General features: G+C 40.9%; 2 protein-coding genes across 2 annotated transcripts; both read left to right on the top strand.

Annotated features, from left to right (window-relative positions):
* The first annotated feature begins 7,184 nt into the window (after positions 1-7,184).
* LOC149390379 (uncharacterized) lies at positions 7,185-7,863 on the top strand. Its single transcript, XM_089619763.1, has 2 exons — positions 7,185-7,730; positions 7,834-7,863. Exons 1-2 carry the CDS (start codon positions 7,185-7,187, stop codon positions 7,861-7,863), a joined length of 576 nt encoding a protein of 191 aa, XP_089475889.1.
* Positions 7,864-8,414: 551 nt separating this feature from the next.
* On the top strand, positions 8,415-9,016 carry LOC149390378 (uncharacterized). Its single transcript, XM_089619761.1, has 2 exons — positions 8,415-8,870; positions 8,948-9,016. The coding sequence occupies exons 1-2, from the start codon at positions 8,415-8,417 to the stop codon at positions 9,014-9,016; spliced, it is 525 nt and encodes a 174-aa protein (XP_089475887.1).
* Positions 9,017-15,819: the final 6,803 nt, after the last annotated feature.

The following is a 15,819-nucleotide window of genomic DNA, read 5'->3' as shown; positions in this document are numbered from 1 at the left end:
CATTCACGATAGATAGAAGTAGTTGGCTTGGCAAACACACGCTTCTCTATTTTGTTAAATCGGATATCTGCAAGATACCTAAAACAGTAGGGTTAGATGTGACCGGGGCGATTGCAATAGTGACAAATCCACTTTTTCTTTCTTCTAGAGTGAGAAGAATGCTTGAGATATGAACCTTGAAAGCCTTCTTTACATAGTCGCATGCAGCATCTTCACATTTTTCTTGAGTTGATTCAATTTTGAGAAACTCTTATGTTTACTCTTTACTTGTTTCTTTAAGTTCTCAACTGTGGTAACAAGTTGTTCAATCTAAGTGGAGAGCTCAAGAATTTTCTTTTCCATTTCATTCTTCTCAAACTCTAGCCCAATAATGTTCTGATTAAGCATCTTGTTATGGTCGAGAACGACAAGCCACTTTTCGTTCAGCAGGTGGTAGTTCTTGACTATCTCTTCATCAGTTACTTCAATATCATCATCACTGCTCCATAAGTCACTGCTCCATAAGTCAGCATCAAATTTTTTTGCATGTCGCCACAGTAAGAGCTATGAAGCTCATATCTTCCTCAACCATACTGAACTTTGAATCACTTTCATTCCAGATTGCAACAAATGAGATGGTGTTCTTTTTTTTATATAGTGTAAGCACACTCAGTAGCTATATGCCCAAAACCTTCACATTCGTGGCACTGAATCCTCTTGGTCTTGTCTCGCTAGTTGTTGTTGCTTTCTTTTCCACCACGAGTCTTCTTTTGGACGTTTCGTTCTCTTATGTTCGGAGAGCCAGACGTATACTAGTGCCCTTAATCGTCGTTCGTCTGCCTCACCTTCCTCATGAATTTCCCAAAGTTTCTCGCAAGAAATGCCATATGATCTAAGAATTCATTTTCTTCTTCTGGAGCAGCTTTAGTCTTCAATGCGATTCCTTTTGGCTTCTTATCTGACTTTTGTTCTTTCTCCTTGAGATTCATCTCATATGTTCTGAGAGATCCCAACAACTCATTAAGCTTCATGGAAGTCATATCGTGAGTATCTTCTATGGCAAGAGCCTTCATGGAGAACCTTTCTGGAAGAGTTCTGAGCACTTTGCTTACCAACCTAGCATTGTCAATTATCTCTCCAAGAGAATAAGATTCATTGGAGATATCATAAATTGTAGCACTGTACTCTGCTATAGTCTCCTCATCTTTCATAGAAATATTCTCAAGCAGAGTAGTAAGTTGACGAATGCATTTTTCTCTGAAATTTTTGGTACCTTGGTGAGTAACAGTGAGGATGTTTCATGCTTCCTTAGCAATCTAACATTTTCATCCACAACATAGAAATTAGTGTTCATTGCCTTAGAGTTCACGTTGGCGTCTCTGCGATGCACATCTGTCCACTTGTCAATATTCAATGCAACAACTTCGCTCTCAATAACGATGGTAGGGGGCTTCCATCCCTAATCAACAGCCTGCCAGGCACTCCATCGATGGCCTTCAGAAACGCCTTCATCCTCGCTTTCCAATATGCATGGTTGGATCACTCCAACGAAGGAGGACGTCATATATTGTATTCTTCTTTCGTGTTTGTCTTATCAAGCAACATACGCTAGTAAAATTCCAGGAAACTCAATATGATAGAGTGACCGTCTTTAATACAAATTGAAATTAACTAACGCTGTTAAGATGGTTGTTCAAGTTTTAGGTTAAGCAACTTGTAGAACAGCTAATTGTTTTAGAAGATTAGATGCAATGTTATGGAGAATGACCTCTGGTAGAAGGGCCGATGGTCAATCCGGAGGTGCCTCGCCTAAGGTAATTCCCACTCGTAAAGGAAAACTCTTCACTTAGAAAATAATGATGAAACTGAAGAATGTGGCCATTTCTATGGCAGATATCAATGGTTACGTGCCTCGCAACGTCTCCTCTGAAGACGAAATTATGCTTTCGTCTATTTTGACTGAAGATGAGAACCCTTCTGCCCCCACTATGGATCGATTCAACATCTCTTCGATTGAAGTGCCCCTTGTGATTGTTTGAGATAGTTATGTTCCTACTCTCTCTAATTCCGGTGATGATGATGAAGAGAAGAAATATGATAAGGCTGCTAGAGGTGATGTTGAAAAAGATCTAGGTAATAGGTCTTGGAATGTTGAAGACGTGATCAAGGACTCAGGTAATCTTGAGTCTCCTTTGGATGACACTGATCCTCTTATAGTGAATGTGGTTTATGCCATTTCTCAACCTACTAATCGTAATGTCGAGAAGGATGTCCATCCTCCTTCTGCACATTGTGTTGCGAAGAGTGTTGTTGAGAAGTGAATTATGTAGAGGCACCTTGTGATATTGTTGTTGTTTCTATTAAGAACTCCTTGGAGAAGACGAAAGTTGTTTCTAAGGATGATGATGTGTTTTCTTATTTGGTGCCCACAAACAATGAGGTTATTGAGAAGCGTAAGAAGATATAGAGAAGAAGAAGAAAGCAGTGAAGAAGACTCTTGCTGATGAGTCTCTTGTTAAGATGTCGAGCAAGATATTGGTGACATCCTATACAATATTGAGGAAGAAAATGAACAAGATGAGCGAGTTGCGAAGCGCTCTAAAGTTAGGAAGCACTCCATTGATGGAAAAAGCTTCCTAAGAATGTTTCATCAGTTCCCATTATATGAGCGAATTCTGACTACTATGAACTACGTTTGTGAAAAAACAATATTTTGGATGATATATCCGCTAGATCTCGCGAGATTTTATAAAAATATCTTGATAAAAAATTAAATATCAATGATATCCCGTCGAGACTTTTCGACAAGATTTTTAATCCGCATGAAAACCACACAATGGCAACCTCTCTCTAGGGGCCTTATTTAATTTATTATAACATCGAAAATTTTGCTATAAAGTCAGTCATGAAGTATCTTATTTTGTACGAGATATATTTACTTTTCGATTGAATATAATATTAAATCTTTCCATATTACAAAATCATAACATTTATCTTGTGTATACCACTGACTCGAGTTGGTGCAAAATTATTGTTTAGCCATATAGTCAAAATTATTGCAACATTTGCGTGACAGATCCCGTATTTATTCCAGTTGTTATAATGCGCTCATTACCTAAATTATGGATGAAGTGATGATATGATAGGATAAATATTTGACATGATTGACCATGCTCTTTGAGTCATCCCTAATTTTAAGCGAAAATATTTCTCATGTATTGAAATGCTCCGAGTGTTATGCCTTCAAGCTGCTTATTGGAACGTTCTTGAGCTAGAGGAGCGACACTCTAACTTTCGAGTATCTCCCACTTTGCTCGGGTGCGGCCACTGGGTCCGGCCTTGGGTCGAACCGCCCGAAGTTTTAAATAATTGTTCAATTTCAGGGACAACAGTCGTGCCAAAAAATTCCTCATTTTTCATTCATTAACGAGGTATTAGATGCGAATTTTGTCGCATCCAAATAACTTTTAGATGCGATAAAAGTCACATCCAAATGCAACATTTTTCATAGTGGATGTAGTTGTTTGTATCACGATTCGATGCAATTGGATGAGACAAATAAATGAATTGAGAAGCATTATATATGATTATTTATAGAGATCAGAAAGACGAAGATCACCTATTGGAAAAAGAGATTTTTAGATCGAAGAAGACGAAGATCTCCGAGCAGTGAAAAACGAAAGAGGCTTTGACCCCATATTAAACGAAGAAAGTGTTTGGCTCAAGAAGAAACATAATACTTCATTCACACGAAGCATATTACAACTATGAAGTTCTTATACTCGGTGTGAATGAAAATGTGCTAAATTGACATAACAAACTTAGACACGTATGCAAACGACATTAGAATAGGAATATAAACGACAATCGTAGAGAGACAGTCCTTTTGAGCGAAATGACATCCACACTCTAATATCCCTGAACAGTTCGATCGAATGGACGCCTAACGTAAGTAAATGAAATGACAATAAAGAACCGTTCATCGGATTAACAAGAACCAAAGAATCAAGTCTGCTGGTTGTAATCTCCTGCCATAATGAATATTAAGATTCAATATTTAGAACGACTCTAGAGTCTAGGCTTCTGCATTTATATTAGATGTCACTAGCAACCGGCCCCACAGCAGATCTATATATTCAACAACATAAAAAAAAAAACTTAAATTTGCAAATCTATAATTATATATGGATGTGATTCTCGAAATATAAATTTAAACTATGCAATAAAACTAACATATAAACGAAGATAGTTAACAAATTTAATTAAATATATTTGTATGTTTTTAAATTGTTTATTTAAGTAAATTTATTTCAAAATAGCGACTATTTAGTCAAACATGAAACCATAAACAATAAAAATCGTAAAGTACTAAACGTGTGGAAATAAAATATATATATATATATATATATATATATATATATATATATATGTGTGTGTGTGTGTGTGTGTGTGTTTATGTATGAATTGACTCAAATAGTTGTTATCCAGCTAAGCCTTTGAACTCATCGGTATGTTGTTGTAGACGCGATTTGAATTAGCCCAAAATCCTAAGAGTTCTTAAGCCTACAAACATTGACAAACTTTGCTTCCACCGACCTCATGGCAACAAAAGCTCGTTTGTGAGACCACATTCTGGAAAACCGTTGCCCCCTCCGCTGGCTAGAAATCCAAGCCACAAATAGATCGATTAGTTAGGTAGAAATAGCAGAATGTAATTATATATCTGCATCGTTTGAGAAAAAGAAAACAACAAAAATATATCTACATTTAATTCTCAACCATATCACGCCACCCAGCAGATATGGACAATATGCGCGTACTTTAATTTGTGTCTCGTGTGATATTAGGTTATATATATATATATATATATATATATATATATATATATATATATATATATATATATGTTACGGGATAAAGTAGTTAGACACCGAGTAGGGTAATCGGAACCCCGAGCAGAATACAAAATCCAGCACCGAACTCAGGTAAAATAGACCTAAGAGTTAAACATTGAAAATGAACGACCCGTTTATAAGGTAAGAACGAAACCTACCGATCAGAACTTCGGAGAGAAGAGAAGACCGTAGGTCAAAGACTAGTCAAACCAGAAGAAAACATGTTTCAAATACTTAAACGCACACCTTGACGGTTTAAAAATCGTGCAAAGATTAGTAACCGTCCACCTCAGCGAGAAGGAATCAGCAGTTACCCAAAAACCGTCTAGAACGTGGGATTGATCACCCCACATTCCCCAGAATAACCGTCAAAGCCCGCAACCACAAAGCTATACCAGACAAGTATAAATAGGAGCTTGCGGCACAGAACAAAAGAGGACTTTTTTTTACTTACTTTCTTTCACTTTGAACCTCTAGAAAACACAGCTCTCTTGTATTAGATTCGTCTATATAAAGAGAAAGTCTTGCCTGAATCATCTATGTACTCGGAGTCCTCGTACTCGGAGTCTGTGTATTTTCGTGAGATATTGTTGTACTAATTTTACAGGTCAACAGTTGGCGCTAGAAGGAGGGGAAACAGCTGAAGAATATGGCTAGTTCATCTACCCCGATCACTGTCCCCAACCAGGAGACGGAGATAGAACATCACAATCGCAATTTGCCTCTCACCCTGGAAGAAATAGCTGAACTTCTCCCGGAACCTAGTCTCGAAGAAAAATTCAGACAGATGCAAGAGCGTCTTTCGGTCTTAGAGGCGAATAACAGGGAGCTGAAGAGAAGGCTGCAAGCGAAGAAAGTCACACTGCGAAGCGCGGTAGTGATCCCAGATGAAGAACCCTCACACCGATCAGGGAAAGAACCCATTGGGCAGGATCCACAGGTTAAGAAATCTCGGAAACATGCTAAAGATCGGTATGAAAGAATGGAAGATGACTCTGAATCTGAGAAAGAGCAGTCTAGTCAGGAAAAGATTCCTGATCGGTACCAGCCTACTATGGACAAAGGTCATTCAAACACTTTCAGAAATAGCATGGTAAGCTCGGAAACTGAAGACCGCGCGAATCGAATCGAATCGAAGAGGTGGCCCGAGGTCAGAAGGAGTCTATCCCGAAAGTTGGAGAAGATGTCTCCCCTTTCACAGCACGCGTGTTAGAACACCCGTTGCCTGATCGTTTCAGGATGCCAAGCATCCCAGTATACGATGGAAAGACCGACCCAGGAGACCATCTAGACATTTTTTCTTCTTGGATGCTGTTGCAAGGGGCAGGACCAGAAGTTATGTGCAGAGCATTCTCTATCACTCTGACTGGCTCAGCCAAAAGGTGGTATAGAAAACTAAAGCCAAACTCCATAGGATCCTGGAAGCAGTTATCCAGAAAATTCATGGAACAGTTTGTCGGCTCCAGCTCGTGGAAAACTCCCAAAGAAAGGCTGCTAGCGGTGAGACAAGCCCATGACGAATCATTGAAAGACTTTATTAATCGCTACTCGGAGCAAGCTCTTCAGGTGGACGATCTGAATGAAGACTTTAAGCTCTTCGGGATCTCCTCCGGCGTCCGAACAGAATCGGAGTTCTGGTGGTCACTTCAGAAGACTAGTCCAAGGGACTACAACGATTTCCTGAAAAGAGCTCAGAAATATATCAACGCGGAGGAAGCGAGGCTGGCGGCAAGAAAAGCAAAGCCACCAAAGAGCTACCGAGAAGAGCGCAGGGAGCGACATTCTGAAGATAACCGCCCACCGAAGAAGAGCCGGTCTGGAGCAGGACCTCTGAAGCCTTTTTCCAGTAAGTTTGATAAATATCATAAACTCAATGCCCCGATAGAGGAGATATTTAGTCTTACACAGGACAAAGAAGAGTTCCCTAAGCCAAGGCCGATCAAGAAAGATATCTCAAAGAGAGATAAAACAAAATATTGTGCTTTCCACGCGGACATCGGTCATCGCACTGCTGATTGCTTCAACCTCAAAGAAGCTATAGAAGCTCTGATCCGAAGAGGAGCGCTGAAGAAATTCAAGGCCGAGCACGGGGATCAAGAGAATCAAAAAGGTGAGGCATATGCTGAAATCTCGCTCATAGTCGGAGGACCACATGTGGGAGGAACTTCAAGGAGCGCTCAAAAGAGCTGTGTGAGAGAGGCCTACGCGGGACCCCGACAAATCTTGTTTACAGCCGAACAAAGGCCTATCAAGATAGCCAAACCTAGCTCGGAGCCTATCACCTTTACAGCAGAAGATGCTCGGTGGGTGATGTTTCCTCACAACGATCCACTGGTTATATCAGCTCTTATCGGAAACAGGAATGTACACCGAATATTGGTGGACACTGGGAGTGCCGTCGACGTGCTCTATGAAGACACATTCAACAAAATGGGTCTTAAGCAAGACGCATTAGCTCCTTCTCCTGAAAATCTCTATGGTTTCACAGGAGACTCAATTCAGCCTAAGGGAGTAGTCCCACTCCCAATAACTGTAGGAGAGAGCCCGAGGAGTAAAACCACTAACACAACGTGGGTGGTTGTCCCCGGAAAATCTTCGTTCAACGCGATCATTGGCAGGCCAACCTTGCAGTCCCTCGGGGCTATCGCTTCTGTGGAATATTTGAAAATGAAGTTTCCTACCGAGCACGGGGTAGGTGAAGTAGTCGGTACACAGGCTATCGCAAGAAGCTGTTACGCAAATTACCTCAAAGAGAGTCAGGACAAAGATGTCCACAAAGTTATGATGATCGACTCGGATTTCGACCCACGCCTTCCGAGCCGAGAAGAGATTGGCCCAGGAGATGAAGTCGAGGAAGTCACTCCGGATCCAAAACAACCTGAGAAGAAGCTCAAGATTGGAAAATATCTTGAATCAGGTACCAAAAATAATTTAAGTACTCTCTTGTCTAATAGCTTAGACATATTTGCCTGGTCACAGTCCGACATGACGGGGATAGATCCTCAAATAGCGTGTCATAGGTTAAATATAGATCCTAAAGAAAAACCTATTAGACAAAAGAGAAGGGCTTTAAATTCCGAAAGGTATATAGCCTTAAAAGAAGAAGTAGATAAGCTAATTTCTAACGGATCAATAAAAGAAACTAAATATCCAAAATGGGTAGCCAATCCCGTCCTGGTCAAGAAACCTAACGGGAAATGGAGAACTTGTGTGGATTTTACGGATCTGAACAAGGCTTGCCCAAAAGATAGTTTCCCTATGCCGAGGATAGATAAGTTAGTAGACGCCACAGCAGGCCATGAAATTTTAAGCTTCATGGATGCCTACTCTGGCTACGATCAAATCCCTATGTATGGTCCCGACCAGGATCACACGGCATTTATAACTGACCGAGGACTATACTGCTACACAGTAATGCCCTTTGGGTTAAAAAATGCTGGAGCAACATATCAAAGATTAGTAAATCGTAAATTCTTAGGTTTCATCGTTCATGAACGAGGCATCGAAGTAAATCCATAGAAGATCACAGCCTTATGGAACATGACACCACCACAGAACATAAAAGAAGTGCAAAAGTTGATAGGGTGCATAGCTGCATTAAGCCATTTTATTTTGAGGTCAACCGATCGGAGTATTCACTTCTTTAATGCGCTCAGAGGCTCCAAGGAATTTGAATGGACCAAGCAATGCAATGAGAGTTTCGAGTCTCTAAAAGAGCACTTGGCATGGCCTCCTACTTTAAGAAAAGTACAGGAAGGAGAGCCCCTTGAAATTTACTTAGCCGTAACGGAGCATGCAGTGAGTTCAGCGTTAATCAAGAATGAGGGAAAGCACCAAGTCCTGGTTTATTATACTTCGCGACGTCTCAACGAGGCGGAAGGGAGATACCCGGAACTCGAAAAGCTAGCCTTCGCCCTCATCACCGCTTCTCGGAAGCTGAAACACTATTTCCTCGCACATCCGATTACAGTCCTTACCAATTTCCTGCTACGCCAGGTGCTGCAAAAACCTGATGTGTCCGGAAGGCTAATGAAATGGTCGATCGAGCTGACACAATATGATATACGCTTCAGCCCCCGACCAGCAATCAAAGGACAGGCAGTAGCAGACTTCATTGCCGAATTCACGTACAGACGAGTTGATTTCCCAATTTGAATTTCATGCAAAAGGCGAAAAGATGTCGCTATATGCCGAGAAAGCCAGAAACCTGGCAAGCGAATTCGAACTTTGCGAAATCACCCAAGTCCTCAGAGCCATGAACGAAGAGGCCGACGCATTAGCGAAGCTTGCCACCCAAGGATCCGACTCGGAGTCAATCCCAGTCATCAAGATTAGGCAAACTCCGATCAGGGAATACTTGCAGCACGGAGCTCTACCCGAAGATAAAAATGAGGCTAGAAGCTTGAAGTTCAGAGCTGCTCGGTATTTCCTAGAAGGCCAAAATCTCTACAAAAGAGGATTTTCTCAGGCTCTCCTCAAATGTCTAGATGAAGACGAAGCGGAATACACTCTCAAAGAAATCCATGAAGGGATATGCGGAAGTCACATCGGATGCGAAGCATTGGCACAAAAGATCATCCGGCAAGGACTCTACTGGCCAACGCTAAAAGCCGACGCTCGACACATGACACAAAAATGCGTCAAATGCCAGAAGTTCTCTAACATCCCGAGGCTTCCTCCTAATCCACTCATCTCCCTCCCATGCCCGATCCCATTCGCAGAATGGGGAATAGATTTGATCGGAGCTTTGCCAACATGCCGAAGTGGATGCAGGTACGCGATTGTAGCCATCGACTATTTTTCAAAATGGGTTGAAGCCGAGCCCTTAAATAAAATAACACTCATGCAATTGAGAAATTTGTATGGAAAAATATTATTACTCGGTTTGGAATACCAGTCAAAATTGTATCCAACCACGGAACTCAGTTTGACTGCGATTCCTTCAAAAGTTTTTGTGAAAAATATGGCATTAACAAGGTTTTTTCTACTCCAGTCAGACCATAGTCCAACGGATTGGTGGAAGCCGTCAACAAAACAATAAAACACGGCCTAAAAACGAAGTTACGCGACCAGAAGTCAGAGTGGGTGGATATGCTCCAAGAAGTCCGCAACTGGCGAAACGCCTTTCTCCCTCGCATACGGTTCCGACGCGGTTATCCCGACCGAGGTCATGATACCAATAGTGAGAAGAGAAAACTACTCGACAGAGGTAAACAACGACATTCTAAAAATTAGCCTAGACTTGCTAGAAGAAAAAAGAGAAATAGTCAGATTAAGAAATCTCGCTAACCAACAAAAAGCTACTCGGTATTTCAACAGGAAAGTCCGACCAAGATCATTCAAAGTCGGCGACAAAGTCCTCAGAAGAGTTTTTCTCCACACCAAAATCCACCAGGAGGGAGCCTTCAACGCAAACTGGGAAGGACCCTACATCATCCGAGAAGACTTCGGAAACGGGGCATACCGACTACAACAGTTGAACGGTGATATGGAGAAAAACCCTTGGAATGCCGAGCACCTTCGCCGATTTTACGTTTAAGTTTTAATTTTTAAACATTCAAAAAGCGGCTTGGTCGCATATATTGTGTTTGCAATTTCAAAAAGCGGCTTGGTCGCACGTACTTGTGATTTCCAGAAGTTATTTATCTTGCGTTTCTCTACTTGGTGTTAAATCACATGATTTTTATAATTTACGGCTAAATAAACTAGGCGGCAGGATAATTAGCAAACAGATGTTTAGAAAACTTAAAATTTGAAATATGCCTAGTTATACTTTATTTTGCCAAAATTCAGAAATACGTTTTACTCTATTTTTGCCAAAGTCAGAAACACAGATAAATTAACATAAATAACAGATCCGACCAAGGATCAATTGTTCAAAACCCGAGCGGGTTAACAAAAATTACATAATAAAAGATCCGACCACGGATCAATTGTTCAAAACCCGAGCGGGTGAACAGAAATTAGAATGCGAAAGAAAATAAAATTCTACTCCTGGTCGCCTCCTCCATCCACGTCGTCACTAGCTCTTGACTCCGAATCCTCATCAAGATCCGTTGTATCCAGAGTAGGATTCTTCGGACCGAGGATCCGAACGGCTTCGTTTATTCCGGCGGTATAAAGGTCATCGCGCATGTTGCGATAGTCCTCGGAAGCTTTGTACTCTTCCACCTTTGCTAAACGAGCAGCCTCAAGATCTGCTTGGAATTTCCGCGTAAGCTCCGATCGGATCTTCACCGTCTCGTCCCTGGCCGCATCCCTCTCCTTGAGAAAACGATCGTTTCGTTGTCTCAAAGAGCTGAGCTCGGAGCCTAGTAGTCCGACAAGGCCGACCACACCAACGAAACTCTGTGGTAATCAAAAAGGTCAGTTACAAAATTTGTCAAGGAAAGAAAAGAGATACCGACTAGGTGAATAAAAGCGTACCGAAACCATGGAGTCGGTGACCTGGTTAAGCCTCTCTAAAGGCTCAGACCCGAGAACCGCTTGGACCTTCTTGGCAGGAAGATGCTCGTGAAGGAAGGTAACGATCGGAGTCAGGTGGTCGGATGCAGAAGAAGGTTCGCTCAGGCTTTTCACCGGAGAAGAGCTCGAAAGTTCCGAAACCTTTGAAGCAGACGCGGTCGCCCGCTTACTAGCATCCGAAGTCTTGGAAGCCTTAGTACATTTCGGGTTAGAAGGAACCTGTTCGGGAGCGGGTCTCTTCTTCGCCATCTGTGCAATCTCTATTAAGAAACAAAAAGTAAGAACGAGAAAAGATTGGAACATATGCGATTTGATAAGAGACGAATAGAATGCTCACTCGAGTAGGGATAATAATAGTATTGATCGAGTAAGTCTGGGTCCGACAACACAAACGTCGACCGATCAGCCTCCGAAATATCAAAGATCTCTGAGTGGAGTGGTCGCTCGTCCTCGGGATACTGTGGAAGGGACTCTGGAACCAAACATAAAACATATGAGGAAACCAGAACAAAAAATCTGGTCCAGTTTATCAAATAAGAATTTTGAACCAGAGTCACACCCAGTTCCGAGAACGAAGCTCTTATGGGGCACCTTTCGTAAGAGGCGTTCCCTTCAACCCAAAAGAAGTAATCCTTCATATTTTTCTGGCTGGAAGGAAGACGGGTAACCACCCTAGATTGGTCATCATGGGCCCGAGCATAATAATAACTATGTCGCCCGGGAGCCGACTTAAACGAATAATATTGCGAAAAATCTTGTAAAGTGACGGGGCGATCGTAAACTTTCGCCCATAGCACAGCCATCCCAACAAAAAATCTTATACACATTGGGGACGAGCTGAGTAGGAGAACAACCCAGGTCAGAAACGAACTGAGAGATAAGAGGATGCATCGGTAATCCTCCGATCACGTTCAAGATAGCCTTGTTGAACGCTATCTTCCCGGAAGGAGGCTGATCAGCCCTCTCATTTTCTAAAGGTGCCGAGATGATAATTCCTTCTGCTATCTCAAATTCCTCCCTCAGTTCTTGTATATATTTTTCGGTAACCCGAGAAGTCCAAACCTTGGCCGAAAACTGGCCCTCTTTCCGTTCAAAAACCAAGGCCTCATCCTCTTCTTCCGGGAGATCGACCCCAAATGTCCTCCCGCTCGGACCCGGAGTGCCTTGAGAATAGCCCTCTCCTCGGTCTTGCGAAAGAGAAAGGCTCGTCGTATCACGAGATTCCGACTCGCTCCCCCTCAAAGAAGCGGACGAAGATGATATCTCCAAAACCATAGTATCCCTACACGACAGGGAAGACGAATCAAAAATCCTTGCCTCGATATCAACCCTCTCGGACCCAGATCTAGGATACACGCATGATTCTTCATAAGCAATTACGGGACGGTCCCATCCGATCTCTGGGAGATGGTACCAAACTCGGCTCTTGAGAAAAGGGAACGTGGTCCCATCCGACAAGATAACATTATCGGGGTCGGGCTCCGATCGCCGAACGACACGGGGGTTGAAACTCAGGTCAGGACGCGCGAGTCCTCCCATAGCCCTAAAGAAGTTGAGAAACTATGATCCCTAAAGTCCGGAGGGTCCGAATACGAGAAGTAAAAGAAAGTATAGACCACCGAGTAACGAATTTAAAACAAATATATATATATATATATATATATATATATATATATATATCTATCTATCGGGTTAAGGATAAAGAAACCTTACCCACAAATTGAAGGTCGGAAGGTCTGAGCAGAAAAAGAGAACTGAGAAGCACAATCTGAATAGGCAGGTCAAGCCGAGAACGCTCTGAGAGTGAAATTTGAGACGAAAGGCAAAATGAAGTCAAAATTTCAGAAAAGGCCTTATATAAAGACCACACGAACGGCTGGGATTAAGTTTGTCCAAGAAGCCAAACATATCTGACCGTCGAAGCGAAAGGACGCGATGATTCAACAGTACCAGAGACAAACGACGTCGTACGATACCCTGCAAAAAAGAAAAGAATATAGAATTCTACTCGGGTCATCCCGAGATGAACAAGCAAAGATGAACGCGGTAATCAATTAAACCGAAATAGTTCCTTACCATTTTTGCTAAAAATACTAAGAAACTGGAGGGCGGCTGTTACGGGATAAAGTAGTTAGACACCGAGTAGGGTAGTCGGAACCCCGAGCAGAATACAAAATCCAGCACCGAACTCAGGTAAAATAGACCTACGAGTTAAACATTGAAAAGGAACGACCCGTTCATAAGGTAAGAACGAAACCTACCGATCAGAACTTCGGAGAGAAGAGAAGACCGTAGGTCAAAGACTAGTCAAACCAAAAGAAAACATGTTTCAAATACTTAAACGCACACCTTGACGGTTCAGAAATCATGCAAAGATTAGTAACCGTCCACCTCAGCAAGAAAGAATCAGCAGTTACCCAAAAACCGTCTAGAACGTGGGATTGATCACCCCACGTTCCCCAGAATAACCGTCAGAGCCCGCAACCACAAAGCTACACCAGACAAGTATAAATAGGAGCTTGCGGCACATAACAAAAGAGGACTTTTTTTACTTACTTTCTTTCACTTTGAACCTCTAGAAAACACTGCTCTCTTGTATTAGATTCGTCTATATAAAGAGAAAGTCTTGCCTAAATCATCTCTGTACTAGGAGTCCTCGTACTCGAAGTCTGTGTATTTTCGTGTGATATTGTTGTACTAATTTTACAGGTCAACAATATATATATATATATATATATATATATATATATATATATTTATATATATATATATAACGAGCAATTAATTCTCTCCAAACCTCATTTGTTATTGTCTCAGAATTTCAGTATCATCATTTACCTAAAACCCGATATTGAATTCCCATATATTGACTTGAATGTCGGGTGTTTTCATTGAAACCCAATCAGTATGGTTCTTTTTCATTGGTACCTACGTTTGAAAAGCAGTGAAACTGAGACGAACACGTGTTCCAAAACTTTTGCATCATCAATTATCATTGCACATTCAATCGTTAGAGAGTAAAAATGTAAAATAGCAAAGTTAAATAAAATAAAACGAACACAATTCTATGTATCAAAATTTATCAAAGCATATGTTATTCACGAGAAATTTACTGACGAATGAACAGGGACCACATTTCATGCGGAGAGAAAATAATTCCAGAAGAATAAGACCGCACGGTCACGAGTGAAGACTTTTGCCATTGTTGCCATTGATACCGTCACTGATATTTGTCACAAAATCACATCGATAAAAATGGTCACCACAGTCTGAGGATTCCCTTCAGGAGTCACACTGACGTTCGGATGTTATTCTACATATCTACAAAAGGACCAAACAATTAGTATAAAGCAAAAAATAATCTTCCAAAATGCAAATTGTCCAAAAACTATATATTGCTTTATGATTGTTGGAAAATTGGAAAATACTGCTCAAATTATGTGAAGATAATTTCCAAATATTAAGAAAATAAAAGAATACTAGCCATTATACATCCAAATAAAAAGTATATTATATTTTATGAGATAACTCTTTTTTAATAAACCAAAATTTTATATTGAAATCATAATGGAAACAAGAAAAGGACGTCGAGGCTCACTAGACGAGCTTCTTAAGCGATACTGATCTTCCACGAGCTGCTTGGAAATGACAAGGAATTGCTTGAAAGATACAATGACTGGTGAGACAAGCGATGCACCGGAACATATGCCTCCAACGAACTAGAACCACGTGTCATAATTACCACCACGGTAAGAAAAGAAAATGAATTTTGGTTGGTGTTCTTTGAACGAGAGACAAGGCTGTCTTATATTGCCAAACCAAGAACCTTTTTTCTCACACCATTTAGGGGTATTGGTATTCGGATGTTACAACTATTTAGCACCATTCAAACACTCAAAACATGTAGAACGACATTAAAGGCACGATTTTAATTCTCTGTTATTAACATATCTGCCCAAAGGATATTTCTAACATAAATGTTTTAAAATGTTATCCTAGCCGCTCTACAAAATTGGGTCACTCGTGGAAACGTGAACCCTTGGGCAAGTTAAATATTAAAATCCGCTACAAAATCCACGTATATCTTCCATGTGGTACTTTTGTATATGTATTTCTTTTTTTTTTTCTTTTTTTTTTTGCTCAGAGCATATGCATTTCCTTCGCAACACATCTATTTCCATTCACATTTAAAAAAAAATTCAACACACATCGAGTCATTTCTAATTCACCTAAGTTATAAGTTTTATACTCCTCGCTAGGAGAAATACTAATCTGCTGTACAGTTAAATATTTGTCATTCATCAGCCACATAATTTGATAATAAAAATCCTCCATCTTTTTTTTTCCCCAACAATATTTCTAAGAAATCTTTTACCATGTAAAGAATATGACGAAACCCTTCAGTTTACCCAACAACAGATGGATAATATATATTACATCACACAAATAACATACACCGATTTTATAGACGCGTGAATAG

Source organism: Urtica dioica, chromosome 7, assembly GCF_054948205.1.
Source record: "Urtica dioica subsp. dioica isolate 48M chromosome 7, U.dioica_male_clone48M_v1_H2, whole genome shotgun sequence".
In the NCBI taxonomy this organism is placed as follows: Eukaryota; Viridiplantae; Streptophyta; class Magnoliopsida; order Rosales; family Urticaceae; genus Urtica; species Urtica dioica.
Note: the sequence above shows the minus strand (reverse complement) of the source record. Positions and strands in the feature narration are given on the sequence as shown.